The 18,553-nt window shown below is 42.3% G+C and overlaps 3 protein-coding genes across 4 annotated transcripts; 2 read left to right on the top strand and 1 right to left on the bottom strand.

Annotated features, from left to right (window-relative positions):
• Window positions 1–2,300: 2,300 nt before the first annotated feature.
• LOC146555363 (CCR4-NOT transcription complex subunit 2-like) lies at window positions 2,301–14,754 on the bottom strand. 2 transcript variants are annotated; one of them, XM_085250831.1, is made up of 15 exons: window positions 14,636–14,754; window positions 11,709–11,840; window positions 9,720–9,792; window positions 9,455–9,593; window positions 9,162–9,368; window positions 8,876–8,952; window positions 8,666–8,791; window positions 8,158–8,288; window positions 7,946–8,066; window positions 7,092–7,248; window positions 6,883–6,944; window positions 4,343–4,419; window positions 4,164–4,264; window positions 3,567–3,711; window positions 2,301–2,957 (listed from the first exon to the last, which is right to left on the bottom strand). In XM_085250831.1, exons 2-15 carry the CDS (start codon window positions 11,826–11,828, stop codon window positions 2,871–2,873), a joined length of 1,623 nt encoding a protein of 540 aa, XP_085106957.1. In that variant the 5' UTR covers window positions 11,829–11,840; window positions 14,636–14,754; the 3' UTR covers window positions 2,301–2,870. The 2 variants fall into 2 exon arrangements, with proteins under 2 accessions (XP_085106957.1, XP_085106958.1); XM_085250832.1 differs by having other exon boundaries at window positions 4,370–4,419.
• Window positions 14,755–15,960: 1,206 nt separating this feature from the next.
• On the top strand, window positions 15,961–17,065 carry LOC146555362 (histone H2A-like). Its single transcript, XM_085250864.1, has one exon. The coding sequence runs from the start codon at window positions 16,040–16,042 to the stop codon at window positions 16,415–16,417; it is 378 nt and encodes a 125-aa protein (XP_085106990.1). The 5' UTR covers window positions 15,961–16,039; the 3' UTR covers window positions 16,418–17,065.
• A 334-nt stretch (window positions 17,066–17,399) lies between these two features.
• Window positions 17,400–17,877, top strand: LOC146555361 (histone H4). The gene has a single exon (XM_085250865.1). It carries the CDS (start codon window positions 17,423–17,425, stop codon window positions 17,732–17,734), a length of 312 nt encoding a protein of 103 aa, XP_085106991.1. The 5' UTR covers window positions 17,400–17,422; the 3' UTR covers window positions 17,735–17,877.
• Window positions 17,878–18,553: the final 676 nt, after the last annotated feature.

Here is an 18,553-nt window from a genome sequence, read left to right as displayed (position 1 = left end):
CACAAACTATAAATACTTCTATATAGGAATAATTTACAGAATTATGGACCTGACTGGAGGTTTGGCTCCTCGAAGATTGACACAAACAAAAATAAACACCCAGGAGTCATGTTTCAGTTTCATTACCAGAATATTTATTTTATTCTTTTTCTATTAAAACACTAGCTGCCATATTTAATAAAACAGCCAACGGCCAAGTGCCTCAGTCCTCATCCTCCAATCAAAACTCCTCAGACAGGTCACACAGGTCTGTGGGCGTGTCCTTGGCTTTGCTGCTGCAGTGCGAACTAGCTGGCCCCTCCCCTCCCCCAGTGATTGTTGTTGCTAGTAGGTGGGCGGAGTCGGGCGTGGTCCCCTGGAAACCATCTCCATGACAGGAAGTGGAGTATTGCATCGTTAAGTGACGGCCAGCTGAAGAGGGAGGAGTTTCTTTTCCGTTTTTACCCCTTTTTGTTTTCCATAAAAATACTGCCTCACTTTTATGTATACATATTTAAAATACATATACATAACTGGACACTGGTGTCTCCTGGCAGTTAAAGATATGAAAAATTCAAAGCCTTAAAATAAAAACTTTTTGGGATGATTTTTTGATTTTTGAAACTTTCTCAAGCTACAGCTATGAGCTAATTAGCTTAGCATAAAGATTGAATGGGCTTTAACAGGTAGCTTAGGTCTGCCCACAAGAAAAGCACCTCACGATTAGGATGGTATGTTTGTTTAAGCGGCTTTAAAAAGTGTAAAAATCAGAATTTCCTTGGAGTATAGTTTTAACTGGTCCCAACACAACAACGTGTATGTAGCAGATTAAACTAAACAGACCCATGAGAGCCGGGCTGCCAGTGTCCACTTCCAGTGTTTTTGCTAATGATGCTAATTATCTCCTGGCTGTAGCTTACAAGCAAGGTGGTGGTGGTGTCATGAGGATCCAATTGGTTTGACTGTTACCGGGCAGAAAACAGTTGGGACAAAATGTAATTTTAAAAAAAGAAAAAAAAAGAAAATAATGTTAAAGGTGAAGAAATAGGAAGTTTGAGAAGCAGAGAGCAGTGTTAACAAAAATTAACATAAAATAGGTGAAAAGCAGCAGGTGGAGCTTTCTGATGGAGCACCTGGGGTTAAACCTGAAGCTACCTCACTAAACCCCAGGTTCTGCATTTCAGTACAGACCTCCGCTCAGTGGGAAACTGTGTGACTCACTGTGGGGGGCTTTCAGTGCAGCAAGTAACTGTAATCTTTAAAAGTGGATACAGGCAGCAGAGTTTGAGTTTTTGATCTCCAGGCAGAAGCCTTGCAAGAATAACAATTAAAATATCAAACAGATCGCAGGAGTAGAAATAGGTGCAGCTATCCAACAATAAATCCATCCTATTAAATATTATGGCCACTTATCCTCAGGATAAACTGACAGTGGGATAAGCTGGGAGATTAAACCCTGAACAGGCTAACAGAGAACAACAGACAACATTAGCATCACCAATCATCCCAACGTCTTTGTAGCTGTAAGGTCAGGGTAGTGATTGGTGCCTCCTGATCAGGTTTTAGCCAGAGCCAGGAGAATCTGATTTGGGGTTTTATTTACTTAAACATAGCAGACATTTTCTGATTATCTAATCAACGAGAACTTGAGAAAAGTGCGCTGATTTCTATTCAAATAAAGCAAGACAAACTGAGTCCCTTTGCTTTACCGAACAGCCATGTTTACTATGGTGAGAACCCCCAAGGGCCGATTATGAGGCAGCAAAACTCAAAATTATTTTTGATGTAACTGTTCTTATATGGCAAGTGTCAGTTATTTCACCAAACTAAAGCTGACTTCTGCATGGACTAACATATGATCCGACACAAAGGAGGAAAATCTAAAAAAAGAAAAAGAAACTATTTTCTTTTTTCTCCATCTTGAAAAAGCTGAAAACAAGATTTGTAGTAGATAAATCTGAAATGGCATTCACCAGATTTCCAATTTAACGCCATTATCATCCAGAAAGACAAATCGGTTTTCTTAAATGCCACCTCAGATTTCTGTCTTTCAAATGACAAAAAAACCCCAAAAACCTAATGTCTTTTTCATTTTTAAACAGGCTGCCACCTCAGGAGGATAAAATAACTGCAGATGGTGAAATATGTATAAAAAACGTAATTAAAAAAAAAGAGAGAGATTTCCTGCCTTTTCCTCGAGGTATAAAGGGAACGTGTCCACCTGTGAAAGACCTCCCTGCAGTATGAAATCACCTGCTGCACTCTCACCTGTCTCTTTAAATTAAACCCGCTTTATAACACAAAGGAACCAAAGGGGGGAAAAAAGGATATTTTTTCCTCTTTTATTATGAAATAGTGCTACAATGTACATTGCATGTCCTCCTGACTGTCTGATGATGTGCTCTGGTTTGTAATGCTGGGGGATAAACCTGATAAAAGAGAGTGGGTTAAAGATATCGCCAGGTTTCAGAGAGGTGCGACACAGTGGGAAATAATTATCCATCCTGAAAGGTGATCACTTCCTGTGTTAAAATCTGGTTTCTCTTAAAAGCTTCTGGAGACAAAAATAGTCGATTCTTAAGACTGAGCAGAAACATGAGTCACTCAATCAGATGGACACTTTGCAGTGCTTGTGTCTGTGTATCGAGTCTGTGGTCCACTTCACAGACCAGCCAAATCAAACTGATGGAAAAGTGTGAAATTCAAAAAAAAAAAAAAATAACGATAATGAGGTAAAGAAGGAACAAAAATATGAAAAAAATAAAAGGATGAAGTCTGTTCAGAGAGGAGGACAGGAGCCAGGATGTCCTCCCCGTTCAGTGTGTGCCGGTGGAAAAACCTAATGGGGTCAGGAGGGCCAATGGCAGGCAGGCAGTAGGAGAGACAGCCAATCAGAAGGCCTGCTGGGCAGGATTGTAGTTGAAGGTGGAGGGAACGTGAGGTCGCTCTTCTAGTTTGTCATATTCCAGATGAAATTCCTGAAAACGAGGAGGAAAGTGGTAAATTGTCATCGACTTTACACAGCGTTCATCATATTCTGTGTTTACTTTCAAAATGAAATTTTAGCTTTGGATTTAATGGGATACAAATGCATATTTTTATTTGATCCAATCACATTTTACTATTAAAACAGTTAGCTTTTTTTTCCAGAATATAATTGTTCTCAAATGTAGACTTGTTCAATAAAATCAAACAGAAGTTCTGAACCTCATTTCAAGCAGATCTACAGATCCAGGACAAACAACAAACATTCCTCGCAGAGATGAAGTCTCAAAAATACTTCAGTAATGATCAGTTCATCAGATCTCTGTATGTTGTTCCTCCCTTGGAGGGGAAAAAAGTAGTAGAACCTTCTTCTTCACTTAGTTTTTCACCTGAGGAGCTCTTTTAGAGGCTGAGACACGGATAGCAGCAGAAGGAGCTGCCCTTACCACCACACAGCTGTACGAATGCAGTCTTTAGTACTGAGTGTTCAAACACTCGGACCAGTTTCATGAAATCAAGATCTGAGAACTGTCAACCTGATCAAATGTAGGCAACACATCCTGGTGCTGATTTAAAGTGTGCGTGTGTGTGTGTTCGTTCACCTTGGCCACCTTCCTCCAGTTGAGGCAGTCGAAGAAGTAGTAGGTCCCTCTCTCATAGGCGTTGGTCTTCAGTGTGGGCTCCATCCCCGGAGCTCGAGTGATCCAAACCCGCTCCTCTTTATGATACCTCCAGTCCCTGTTAAACCTGGACACGCACACACACGCGGAAATGATCGCTTTAAACAGCTTGTACACCATCATAAACGCAGAGAGACATTTCAGACAGCCTGGGGTTCTTTTGGATGCTTTAATCTTTATTTGTAATGAAGATTAAAACATTTTAAAAAGATGAGAAGCTTCTGAAAAATAGATTCAATCATTAAAAAAAACATTTGCAGACTTATCTTAAAATGGAAGGATGTATTTTAGATCAGTATGGAAAAGTGGAGAGTTTGTTGGTGATGACAAGAAGCTGGTGAGCGGATTTCGTTAAAAAACTGATTGCACTGAACGCCAGCACAACAGGAAACTATGAAATCTTACTTTTATCTCAGTTTCAAGCAATTTTCTCATCCAAACATCAAAGTGATTTAGTTTCCACCCACGTGGTGACTGACTTAGTGTGATTAGGGTGCAGTAATGACCGGTCGCTCTTACAGTTCTACAGCAGCCAGCAGTTGTAGGAGGTCTCCTCCGTTCATATAGTAGAGATAAAACAGCAGATCTTCACCATACCGAGACAACTTGATAGCTGCTAACTGCACGTGAGAGAGAGAGACAGATTAATACGGACACATTTTTCAGGAGATCAGTCTCATAACAATCATGTAAAGGACCTTTGGGGTGTCTTGTGAAGGAGGTACCTTGTCCCTTATGTGGATATTGGTTAAATACTCTGAGGGGACGTGGAAGTCTGCAGGAAAAGAAAAGATAAAATCAACAAACAGGACAAAATGAAAAGCTTCATTAGAAAAACTGCACAACTGGTCTGCATGTAATTAATGCAATGAACAGGCGTAGAGCATTTTGATGTTATTTAAGCAACTAAAATTAAATAAATTTAAACTTCAGTAAATTCAGTCTCACATTATAAAAACTGATTGGAAAAAAAATCATGATGCATTAACTTGTTCAGACCACATGGAGGCAGAAAAACTCCAGATTTAAATTTCCTGCTGATGAAGGACTCAACGAGTCCTTATAAATATATATAAACGAGTTTGGCAAACACGCATTAAAAGCAAAGACTTTTTAAAATAAAACAGAATTAAGAATGAAAATCGTTTAAAAACTGTTTGAATCAGCCATGATGATTGTCCTCTGTTGGCCACCAAAACTTTTAACATACAGCAAAAACCCTGAAGAAGAATCTGTGTTCAAGAGTTAAAATTTCAAACTTTGGTGAAAATTTGCTTCACTGCACAGCGTGAAAACCAAGAAGCAATCAGAATGGAAGAGCTCATCGATGCTGTCTGGGGGCGGCTGGAGCCAAGCGGTTCTTCACTGTCAAAGAAAAAGATCTAACTCAGTGAGGGCTAACAGTCAAACTTCAGGGAAAGCCGTGAAAATGCGTCCAGAAATCGAGAGGACTCCTCCTCGCCCTGCTGGCTGTTTGGAGTGAGCAGGTTTCGAATGAAGCTGGTTTCTTACGTACGACCACATCAATACACTGATGTCGTTCACATATCAGGTCAATTTTGCTTGTCTATTTTAATTCACTCTGCAGGCTGATCTGTCACTTTACTGCTGCACTGACACTGACAGAAATGCCTCTGAAGTCCCAAAAAGAGTCAGACGCTCAGAGTTTCTGAGCCTGTAGAGGTTCCAGCACCTCTCTGAAGTCAGAGTAAACTTAGCATCAGCCTTCACATTTTTCACAAAGTATCGTTTCTAATGGTGAGCAAATGGCTCTTCTACAGGTCTGTGAGAAAATGAACACTTTCATGCTGACTTCAAGGTCTCAGGCTACACCCACACTAGCCCGGATAGATTTGAAAATGGCGGTTGTGTCTAAAAAACGCTCTGCGTCCACACTATCGCTTTCAGTATCAGTCGTTTTCCCAGAGTTCATAGACTGAACAAAAATATAAACGCAACACTTTTGTTTTTGCTCCCATTCCCCATGGGATGGACGTAGAGACCTAAAATTCATTCCAGATACACAATATAACCATCCCTCCCAAACAGTGGTCACAAATCAGTCCAAATGTGTGGTAGTGGGCACATCTGCCATATTGCGATAATCCATCCCACCTCACAGGTGTGCCACATCAGGATGCTGATCTGACATCATGAGTAGTGCACAGGTGTACCTCAGACTGCCCACAACAAAAGGCCACCCTGGAATGTGCAGTTTTGTCTCACAGCAAAATGCCACAGATGCCACAAGCAATGAGGGAGCGTGCAACTGGCATGCTGACAGCAGGAATGTCAACCAGATCTGTCGCCCGTGCATTGAATGTTCATTTCTCAACCATAAGCCGTCTCCACAGGCGTTTCAGAGAATATGGCAGCACATCCAACCGGCCTCACAACCGCAGACCTCGTGTAACCACACCAGCCCAGGACCTCCACATCCAGCAGGTTCACCTCCAAGATCGTCTGAGACCAGCCACCCAGACAGCTGCTGGAAAAATTGGTTTGCACAACCAAACAATTTCTGCACAAACTGTCAGAAACCGTCTCAGGGACGCTCAACTGCATGCCCGTCGTCCTCATCGGGGTCTTGACCTGACTCCAGCTCGTCGCCGTAACAGACTTGTGTGGGCAAATGCGTTTATATTTTTGTTCAGTGTATATAGACAGCGTCCATATTGAAACGGCAGAAAACTCTTAGGTTCCAGTACTGCGCATGCGTGAAACGCAAGAAGATTCGACCTGCCTCATTTCTGTCTGCCGCTTATTTACTTTCCGGCTCTTTGAAATGTCGCGGCAAAATGTCGAGGAAAATCACAGAGTTTTTTAAATGGACTAACAATGAGGTGGAGTTGTTGCTGCGAGTAACACAAAAGTACAAAGTTGCAAAAGCAATTGAGAATTAAAGAATTTGAAGAAAAGTTATCTGAAGCATGTACAAACTGATATTAATCTTTAATTGATTAATTTTAATCTTTAATTAATCTTTAAAATCTTTAAAATTGAGAGCAAACAAAACAACTGCTGTATAATGCCCTCCGTTTAGTTTAATTGGCCACTTGACTGCATCACACCGTTTTCAAATCTCTGCGTTTTCGAGAGCATTTTTAAAACGCTGTGTTTTCCTCGAGCAAAAAACGCGGTCTCAATGTGGACAGGAGGCCAAAACGGGGAGAAAACAAAAACGCATTTAGTGTGGACATAGCCTCAGTCACTACTTCCAGGTTGGTGTTAAACTCACCTATATCCTGCGGTCGACATGGAGCCGATGCCCACGGAGATGCAAACTTAGGATAGAGATTCCTGACAGAGAGAGGGAGAGAGAGAGGGTCTGAGTGTGAGAACAGTGACAGGTCATTCAGCTGCTGCTGCGGCCATTCAAAAAAAAACAAACTTTAAAGACGCCGCTCGTCTCCAACTATAAATCGCGTTTGCATGTGCGACTCGTACTCAGGCGAGTTGAGGTTGAGGCCAAGTGTGGTGAGGTCTGAGCCCAGCGCCAGGTGGACCATGCCGGGGTCGGTCTCCGCCGCCCGGATGAACGTCAGCAGGCCAATCATTCCAAACTGGTCTGTTACCATGCCACCAGGGATATTGGTCACTCGCCCTGGGACACAAAGACAACAGAGGATTACGGATTAGCTTAAAATCTCTCCTGCTTGTTTTTTTACCCAAACTCACTCAAAGATAAGAAAATCTCCGTCTAATGGTTTTGAGTTAATTAAATGAGACGAACAAAAGCAAAACAAAAAAAACAGTGGAAAGGAAGAGCTCCCTTTTAAGACAAAATCCACCTGCAGCATCAGGCTGAGGGTGGGGAAGCTATCTGCTGTGACAGACTGGGGATGATGAGGACGGAGGGGAAATAAGGAGGATGAAAGTGTTCGGAGGTTCTTTTAATACACAGATTAAATTCACATTAACGATTTTCAGTTCCGGCCTTTTTTAATTTGGTTAAACACGTCACAGCTGGGTATTCAGAAACCTATTAAACCCTTTCATAGCAACATAAAACTGCATTTGTTTGGCAGACTCATCATCTGATGACAACATTTATGATTTTACATGTTCCATTATAGTTTCAGCCGCTGAAACAAAAGTATTTTCCTACAGTAAGGACAAATTAAGCTTTTCTTATTTTATCTCGAGTCTGTGATAAACTAATAAAGCTCTTATGTCCCATTCATTTCCTTTCTCTTTAAATTCTCAAAGAGATGACTCTAAACATTTTCAGGGTTAACATTCAGAAACAAAGATCAGCTGATGTCTGGGTTTTGAGCGATTATCTGATTGAACTGTCTCACCGTCAGGAAGCACCTGAATCCCTTTCTTCTGCTGGTTGTTGTTGCTCGGTGCAGAGCTCTTATCGCCGGGGAACTTTGGACCATCTGAGTTAGAGGCTGGCTTTCCCGATGAGTTCAGATTCTGATTGGATGGAGACAGACGGGACAAATGAGGATGAGTTGGGAAGTTAAAGAAGCAGAAAGCGGATGACGGAGAGAGACAGAAATGTCACCGTTTTGCTGTCTTCGTTGGTGCTGGTGGGGTCTTTTGTTTGGTAGTTTGGCCCTGGGAGAGCTGGGAAATCTTCGTTGTGGATGGAGAAGTCCTGCGACTGCTCACTGGACGGCTTGGTTACCATGCCAACTGGAGAAAGTGACCAATTGCAGGACATTAACAAAACACACAACAGAAAGACACACTGATCAGCAGCAAATGTAAGACTTTTAAAGGTTTTTATTGAATATCTATTGTGTTTGACCAACGGTTGAAAATATTCAGTTTACTATAAAACAAGGAAGAAAATCCACTAAAATAAGCGTTCCGTATTTCTCATCACTGTCCCCCAGCATGCTTCAATTGAAGTTAAAGCAAATATTCTAACAGCTCCATAAATGGTTTTATTTTCTTTACATTTTATTGGCTGCTTGACTTTTGTAAAGTCTAGACCACTGCGTAGAATTAAAGGACAACTCTATATTAGACAAACGGACACAAACAGATAAATGTCCCTTCTGTATTACCGTAGGGAGCTCGACCGGTCAGCGGGTTGTGCAGTGGGGTGGGATTCGAACCTCCATCCCTCCGACTCCTGTCAGCTAATGCCGGGAAATCTGACAGGTCCAACCCCGTCACATTCTCACTGCCGTCTGAAACGAGTTCAGAGAGGTCACATTACAGCAGGTTGGGTAACAGCTGACAGATTTTTTAAAATTCTGATGTCACTCTGTTACCTGTGCCATTGAAGATGTTGTTGGATAGCGAGTTGTTCATGAAGCCTGGATTCCTGTTCACCCCGAACCCTGACATACTGACACACACACACACACAGGTTTTGCGTAAATTTCATACAGGTTTTTGCCATTATGAGCTCTTCCTCTCTATCATTTCAAATCATAAATAATCATAAACATTCCTGAACCCTCGTCTCCATCACACGGTCCAGATGTGCTGCTGAAAACCTTCCTTTCTAACAACACAGGTCAAAGGTCACATCTGGACCGCAGTGATGCGAGTTACCTGTTGATGGTAAACGGCTGCCGTGCTTGCTGCTGTTTGGGCATCCCGATGATGCTGGGTGACGACCGGCTGGGACTCCCCATACTGCCGCTCCTCCCTCCTCCACCTCCACGCTCTCCGCCTCCCATCCCACCTGACTGCCCCGTTGGACCCCCCACCTGCTGGTTGTGATTGAGCACACTCCGGCTGCTCATGGGCAGTATTCCCCTGCAGGAAGAAGTTTGTGGTTTGAAGAAGAAGCAGAGACACTGACAGAGAGTTCTTATAATGAGAGCACACAGTGTGAGGGGTACCTGCTGGGTGAGGGGGGCGTGTGCATCGAGCCGGCATTGGGCGTACTGGAGAGCTGACCGGCAGACTGGTTCAGCCCGCTGCGACTCAATGGAGGAGCTGCACTGCTGTTCATGCCTCGCATGGGAAACCCCAATGCACCTACAGAGAGAGCAAGCAGACAAGCGTGAAAAACGAGGTTGACTCTCCCACGTTTTCTCTGAGATAACATCACAGTAATGAGTCGACATTATTCAGCAGAAACAGGTCAGTGCCTGTCCGTCTTACTCTGCGGGCCGTACAGGCTGGCTCCGAGCTGTGACAGCTGACCCGTAGAGGAGGCAGAGGAAGACGCCAGCATCTGAGGAGGACAAACACACAATCACACAGATCAAAACACAGAAACACACACAGCAGCTGCAGATGCAGCAGCATGCTCTGTTACTGTCAACCACTCAGGTAAGCTGTGAAGGGCTCTGTGCTGCATCCCCGGGCAGTGAGGACAAAGTGAGGATGAATAGAAGAGGGCAGAGATGACAGGGAGACGAGCTGTGTGCTGTTTTTACAACAAGAGACTCATTTTTCTTTGTTTTTGCTCGAGTTGCTTCACACAGAGCTCTCACCCCCTTGGACAGCGGTATCAAATATAAGGCCTGGGGAGCAGGATTGGCCTGGCATAACCTGGCCTGGCCACTCAATGGGTTTGGAAAATGTGAAGGAGGGCTTAAATGTTTGCACTTTTAAATGTACTTTAATGCGCTTTTCCTGCTGATAGAAGCCTCCCCAACAGCCGTTCATACTAAATTAAAGTAATTAATTAATAAATAAACAACTAAATGACTGGAAAGTTTCTGTTTTTTCAATACTAAGTATAGAAATTTCAGATTTTTTTAAATGACATTTTAAAACTGACATTTTCTGGACAGTCTAGCCAATGAGCTACAAGAAGATTTTTTTTCTGTAATTTTACACATTTTCTTCCTAATAAGAATTATGCTGACAGATTTCTTTTATTTATTGCAGCATATTTCTTTATCATTTGGAAAAATTGAGACATACTTCTTTTTCTAGTGCATGAAGTACAACACCTGGAAAAAGTGACAAAAACGGCCCCAAGATATCATCTTATATTCAATACTGTGTACTTCCACTTGGATTTAGGGCATTTTTTTTTAACATGAGGATACTGAATTTCACACATGTGAATGAAATGTAATGCCATGGGGCACTATGCCTTATGTACATGTGCAAGACCCATAAAACGCCTCTGAAGTTTCTTGACTGGCTGAGCATGTCCAAACCCTCAAATGCAGTTTTTGACAATAATTATAAACCGTAGGGCTGCTCAATTAATCAAATTTTAATCTCGATTACGATCTGGGCTTTCAACGATCATTAAAAATGACTGAGCCGATTATTAGCCCCTCCCTCGTGCTTTACTCTCGCGCTGCTCTGTGTGGCAAATCGAGCGGACCTCTCTGCATTTCGAACACGTGTCACAAGAGCAGCGGTCCCCAACCTTTTTTGCGCCACGGACCGGTTTATGCCCGACAATATTTTCATAGACCGGCCTTTAAGGTGTCGCGGATAAATACAACAAAATAAAACTAGTACCGGTACCGAAAAAAATGAAAATTTATTCATAACACACGTGAAAAGACCAAGGAAAACCGAGTAAACGATAACAAAATAACGCTGAAAACCGATAAAAACCCTGAAAACTATACATTTCACACCTGAGCCTCAACTCTCGTGGCCCGGTACCAAATGACTCACGGACCGGTACCGGTCCAAGGCCCGAGGGTTGGGGACCACTGATTAAGAGGACCCGAGGGAAGCTCAGAAAGCTAAGCAGAAGTTATTTGGAGAGGAGAGTGACTGCCGTTGGTTGAAAAGAGAGGTAAAAAAAGCTTCAGTGGTTGGAAACATTATGGGTTCGCGGAGTCAGACGTGGATCAAGTAGACATAGTGTGTAAACTTTGCTACAGTGTCGTAGCTGCACCACAGAGCAACACTGCAAAGTTCACTAAACATAGATGTTTACATTTTTCATTTATTTTTTATATTGCAAACATTTGCACTGTTATCAGTATTTGCACACTATTTTATATATTTTTGACAATCTTTAAAGTCATTATTCAATACATTGTTATTGTTAAATAAATATCGTCAAATAATCGAGATCTCAATTTCAGTGAAAATAATCATGATTATCATTTTTGCCATAATCGAGCAGACCTAATAAACCGTAATGATTGCTGAACGTGCAGGACTCACGTCTTTGTCCGCACGGTGAGGAGGGAACATGGACTGCTGGCTGTAGTAGAGACTGGAGTCGTCCGGGTAGTCACTCTCTATCCCTCCCTCCATAAACTTCTTCCGGTTAGCACCAAACATGCCGCGTGTCACCTAGGAGACAAGACGACGGGAAACAGTCAGACCAGTCATACCTGGACAGAAGTCATTCACTGTCATGGAACATTTCATGCTCTGAAACCAGAAACCTGCTTCTGAGCGTGCTCAGAGTCTCATTCAGGAACGACTTTTGCATGACTCACAAAACACAAAAAAAATTGAAATTCAATTTTTAAAAAGAAAAAGAAAATTCATATAATATTTAGTCTCACTGCTTAATCTCAGGTTTACAGGCTGAGCTGCACTGCTTACGTTTAGATTTTTATGTAATTGTTTTAAGCTTGTTTTTAAAGATACTTCTTATCATTTTCTGCCAAAAACAAACAAATAACTGAACATTTTAATGTTTTTCAGCCTGATCCCAACTCCAACATCTGGATCAGGTTTCAGTATCTTCCCTGTGTGTTGTGCTGACAGCAGTGAAAAATCAATAAGCTACACTCCTCTCTGTGAGGTTTCCTTGATATAAATGTGTCTGTGAGCTGATGTTTACTGTTTCTCCTCTGAGTCGCACTGTGGTGGACCTCCTCACTCAGTGTGGCGCAGAGAGGCAATATTAATGCTGTGAGCAACATGTTGTGTTACTGTCAGAGCAAAAAAATACAAACTTAAAAACATGTTTTAGCAGCTTCTCTGAACATTTTCAGCCATGATAACAGTTTAAGTGTTAAAGTAAGACCTTTTTTAGAAAGTATGTTGGTGCAGCAGGTGTGTAATAGCTGTGCTCACCTGCTGCCTCGCAGCAAAGTAAACAGAGAATAAGGCTGAACTGAGAGAGATACCCGATCCAGGCTTCTGAGGCCGATGTGTGATCCAAACAGATCAGTTGATCCCTGATCAGCAGTTTGGAGCCATTTAGCTGCTACTACATCAGCAGCATTTCTCTTCAGGTTTTAAATATTTGCTTTAACTGAAAGCTCAAAAGACACAGATGCTTGGGAGGCTTTTACTGCATCTATGGCAGGGTAACCTGTTATCAGAAACTGGATTAATACCATTTCCTTCTCTCGTCTCACTCTGTATGAGGATGTGAACTCACTTTTAGGCTAAATGCTAAGTTCTGGTTAAGCAGCATGCACCGAAAGTGACATTACAGGTGCTAGTGCACAGTGTAATATCATCCGGTCACACCCCTCTCAAATTCATGCACAGAGAGATCAGGTTACAAAGACGGAGATGTGACAAAAACACACCTAATCTGGGGAAACACCTGGTCAAAACACAAAGGTTTTAATGTCTGTGGCATGTAAAATGTTTTGAATAAACAAAATATCAGAGGTGTGATCTTACTTGATCAGAAACTTTCAGGGCAGCTAAAGCACTGCAGAAAAGGACTAGTACAAGTTTAAGCGTTGATGGTTCCTGATTTTATTCACAGTGAGAGCAGGGAAAGAAGAAACTGACTAAACCACTAATAAAAATTGAGTTGTTGAGTCTTGAGTGAAGCAGTTGCAGCTGTAGACTCTGATCTGAATTAAGACTGTCACCACAAACAAATCTGCAAAGCTGGACCCATTTTAACAGATGAACCTAGGTTGAAAGCATCCAAACCAAAAAGGCTCAAAACTAAAACACTGACAAAGGTGTGTATCCCACCACAGCTCCTCATACTTCCCAGAATACGTTTTAATTACAAAGACAGAGGAAAGCTTCCACTGTTTAACAACTACAGAAAATCAACCGACTACACATCTTTAAGCCTCTGAACGCTTAGTTCTTTTAACTTTCAGAGTGAAAGAAGTCTGCTGGACGTTTCTGTTTTTTACAGTAAAAGCCTCCACTACTAAATCACTGATCAACAACCAGACTGGTGTGTTTGTGAGGACAAACTGCACATTAGCCAAAAGTAATATCAAAACATCACATCTCATAACATAAAGCACCAGCTAATCTCCATAATGTGTCAAACCTTCCACTAAAACACAAAGCGATGCTAACAGAGATAAGCGACGCCTCCTAAAGCAGGTGCAATCCCAGCTAACAACGGCTAGCTGAGATCCTGCTCGGTTCTGAGGTTTTATAACGAGTTAAAAACCTCACAAACTTTCCTTTTATCCCTGCAGCCGAAGCCCAGTCGTCTGCCTGTCTTGTCTGTCTCGTTTCTAAGCGGCGCTGAAGGCGCAGCAGTGTCGCAAAAACGGCTAATGTTAGCTTAGAGCGCTAAGGCTAGCGCTGCTAGTGTGTCTGATTAGCGTTAACTCCAATATTAGAATTTCCTGACAGAACTAAATGAGCCGGCTTGTCCCGCCGTGTGCTGCTATTTGACTGCAGGTCTCCAGGAAACAGCAGTTATCAGCAAGCGTTATCTCTTTAGCGTTAAAAATGTGTCAGACGCTACAGCTATCTAGCTGAGCAACGCACACAGGCTAGCAGCTTCTGTCATAGGAATACATGGGGCTGTTAGCATAGAAGCTAAGCTAGCTGTTGCATTTATGTGAACGTAGAAAAGCATCTAATTGGAAACCCGGAGGTCGTTAAATTACGGTTTAACGACTCGGTAACACCGGGATAGACGCTGCTGTACGGACAGAAAATGGGGCTGAGAGGAGAACTGCGGGCAGGTGTGCTTTTGTCCGTGTTTGGGCCTGCTGCGCCTCCGCTGTTAGTTCCCCAAAACAACAACAAAAAGCACCGAAACCGGGCCGCGCCGTTCAGAGCCGTACTGTTCCCGACTGCGCCCTTCACCAGCTGGGTCTTTGCAGCGAGCACACAAACTCGGGTTCATTTAAAGGACCCTCAGACCCGAAACTCCCGAAAAAAGATTTTAAAGCAATAAAAAAGGAGCTCACCGCATCAATCCTTCTTCCCCGCTACAATCCAAGATGGCCGACATCTCACTGCCAATCAGGAGGATGTTGGGAAGGCTCCATCACTCTACTCTGTTCTACTCCACTCAACTCTACTGTCAGACACCAGGGCCTTCTCTTTAAGAGAAGATAAAGTTCAACTTCTGTTATGTTCACTTTAACCGGATTACTCTTATGTTCCTCTTCCTCTTCTGTTCCACTCCATGTGAAGTTGAATCAGAAATATCAACTTCACAGTGCACATGTGGCTGCTCTGCAGTGGATTATTTATGAATCAAAGGAGCTTGCAAAGAACACAGACATTATTTATGAATGTTTGCTACCCTAACTTTTCATTTTTTATTTTAATAACACAAAGTATCTATTGACTTTGTTAATATTAAAAAAGTAACAACATTTTCTTACTTTTATCATAATTGTTATTCCTACAGGGGTTTGTTCATATTAAATAAAAATATTCATCCATACATTTTCTTTTACTTATGGGTCTGGGCCACAGAGGCCATCCTACGATTGCAAGTGGACTTCAAAAAAGAAGTACAAAGTTGTCCACAAAGCTGGACCCAGGTACAGAGATCAGCCAGTCATACTGAGCTCTTGCTTCACCACAAAAAAAACCAGAATAACTCCCCCTAGACCCGAAGATGCCAAGACACTTAAACTCCTCCACTTAGAGAAGCAATTTGTCCATGACCCAGAGTGTGTGCTCCACCCTTAAGCTTGTTGGAGAGGTGCTCCACCCTTGGAGATGCTCATCCAGCTTCTTCACCCTCAGTGGTCATCATTCACTGAAGGAAACAGAACTAACAATACCACTGATCAGGAGAACCTTTTGAACATAATGTCCTTCAGTTACAATTATCTTATATCGATCAACCTTAAGACATTTTTGTGTTTTCATGTGATTATTTTTCAAAGTAAAAGCAAAAAAAAAAAAGAAAAAAAATGCTGATGTACATGTGGACTGAAACCTCCTAATGTAAATACACAGGCAGAAAAAAAACAAAAAAAAAATCATCCTTATTTTTATTTATTTCTAATTTTTGTGCGAATGTTTATTGTCAGTGCTGTATCAAACAGTTTTTATTTGGCTCTAGTTTATTGTAATAACCTTGGTCTTCGTATCCTTTTTACATTGTATGAGTATACAATGTAAATATAATCTTACAACCTAGTGTATTTTTCGAAGTCCTTTGTGTTTCACATTTCCCTGAGATCTTGTTTGTCACAGAGTGGACTACGTTTTTGTTTCTGATTGGACCATCCCGCTGAAGCGCAAGCTGGCCAATGAGCGATCAGGAAGAGGCCGATGGCGTCGATATAAAGTGAGACTCTGCTGCTACACAGTAGCCTGTTTCTCCTGGGCAAACGGAAAAAGATTTAAACATGTCTGGACGTGGTGGCAAAAGCGGCAAAGCGAGAGCTAAGGCAAAGTCTCGCTCCTCACGAGCCGGGCTTCAGTTCCCTGTCGGTCGTGTTCACAGGCTGTTGAGGAAGGGGAACTACGCAGAGCGCGTTGGTGCTGGAGCACCAGTGTATCTAGCGGCTGTGCTCGAGTATCTGACCGCTGAGATTCTAGAACTAGCAGGAAACGCTGCCCGCGACAACAAGAAGACCAGGATCATTCCCCGTCATCTGCAGCTGGCTGTCCGTAACGATGAAGAGCTGAATAAGCTGTTGGGTGGAGTGACTATCGCTCAGGGTGGTGTGCTACCCAACATCCAGGCCGTGCTTCTTCCTAAGAAAACTGAGAAGGCGAAGTAAACCTCCAGTATTTCATAAAACGGCTCTTTTAAGAGCCACACCAACTTAAGAGTTATCCTCTAATCACAACCCCCGCGCTAACATTTACAATGTGAATTACAATCTATAACACACTGATTATTAATGTTGTCGTATAGAGTGTGTGCCATTTCACTGTGCAAAAGAGGCATAGCTTAATGTGCAGGATGACCTGACGAGACCAGGAACTAAAGCGTTCCCATTTTAATAATTTCACTTTTTTTTTTTTTTTTTGTTGTTCCAAAATGATCACCTCAGATTCACCAAGTTGGCTGGCTGCATCGGTCGCGAACGAAATCGCTCTTAGAGCCAGATCTTTGACGTGAACGACGCGAGCCGGCTCCTCATCGCGAGCTGTGTTTTAGCACAGGGTCTATCATGTTGCCGAGCACAAAGCACTCGAATGTGATGAGCTTTCAATTGTGTTATTTAATTGATCTCGGTAGCTCTGTTTTGGAAGTTCAGTTAACGCTAGAAATGTGTTTTGGAGTGTGTACTGTTTTGTCTCTTCGGTCCACAGCATATATTTATATATCAACACATATAAATAAAACCACGTATTTTATATTAGTAATTCCTTTTGTGCATAATTGTATATTGTTGTTAATAATAAATTAGAGCAACAAAACAACCTGAAGAGGCGGTTCAGAGCCGGCTCTTTTTAGTGAGCCGAGCCGAAAGAGCCGGTTCTCTAAAAAGAGCCAGAAACCCCATCACTAGCATCTATAAACTGTTTAAGCACAGCTCCCAGTGTTACAACAGAGTAGCTATCTCCAATTTCAGTCTAAATCAATTCACAACCAGTAACTCAATGACGTAGTGCACCGAGAGCAGATGTTTGCTTTCCCAACCCGGAAATGCGACTAGCCTGTGAGAAGCTGAAGTTGGGCCAATACTTGGCTGTTCTCAATCACGTCCGCAAGTCGCCTTTAAATTACGGGGCTGGCTGCTCGTTCTCCAGTAGTGTTTCTACACGGCTTCGAGAAAATGAGTGGACGCGGCAAAGGAGGCAAAGGACTCGGAAAAGGAGGCGCTAAGCGTCACCGGAAAGTTCTTCGTGATAACATCCAAGGTATCACCAAGCCCGCTATCCGCCGTCTGGCCCGCCGTGGCGGTGTGAAGCGTATTTCCGGTCTAATCTATGAGGAGACCCGTGGTGTGCTCAAGGTGTTCCTCGAGAACGTGATCCGTGACGCTGTTACCTACACTGAGCACGCGAAGAGGAAGACTGTGACCGCCATGGACGTGGTGTACGCTCTGAAGAGGCAGGGTCGCACTCTGTATGGTTTCGGAGGTTAAATCCACAGCTCGACTCTACAACACAACGGCTCTTTTAAGAGCCACACACTTCACTTTAAGAGCTTTGTTCTACAATCTTGTTGTTTTTGTCATAATTTGGAAGGAAGTCCTGAAAATATTAGTAACTACCTGCCAGTATCCCCCACTGACTTCTGAAGCAATAGTATGTTGTAACTTCACAAACTATTACCGACTCACATTCCCAACATATTACAGTGACTTAATCTTTCTATAGGCTATAAGATTAAGGTGTTTCTAATGTGTGCTTTTCTTCACAAAATTACAATAACTGACATAACCACAAACTGAACTTCAGAGGTTACAGACCTATTCAATACCACTGTTTATTTAAACTCACCTATAGCAGGAGTGTGAACACTCATAGACCAAACGATAGATTTCACTAATTTTTTTTTTTTTTTTTGGTTTATTTGTAAATGTCTTCTTGCCAGAAATTCGCTTAAAGCAGAAGTGCTTATTTAATAGGGTTTTTTCTTTTCTTTTTTTTTTCTTTTTTTAAAGATAACCAACCCACCTTTGGTCTAGTACATGGTGGACATGAGTGGATGGAGCTCTAAGAAGCTTTTGAAACTTCTTCCTGATGTCTGCCTGAAATATCATTTTCACCAATCATATCAATGTAACAATTCTGATGTGTGATCTTTCTTTCTCCACAGGCTTACTCAGCCTACAATCCTGACATAACCTTCATACAAGGAACACTATCAAAGATATGTTTTAGTACCCAGATTTTATGGACTTGAAATGCAGCATGTCTGTTTAAACTGCAAACAAAGTATCAAAGGGAACTGTAAATGA

This window comes from Mchenga conophoros, linkage group LG17 (assembly GCF_057382185.1).
Source record: "Mchenga conophoros isolate Kocher_MC1m ecotype Shallow Benthic linkage group LG17, M_conophoros_male_GT1.1, whole genome shotgun sequence".
In the NCBI taxonomy this organism is placed as follows: Eukaryota; Metazoa; Chordata; class Actinopteri; order Cichliformes; family Cichlidae; genus Mchenga; species Mchenga conophoros.
The sequence above is the reverse complement of the archived record's forward strand: the minus strand, read 5'-3'. Positions and strand labels throughout refer to the sequence as shown.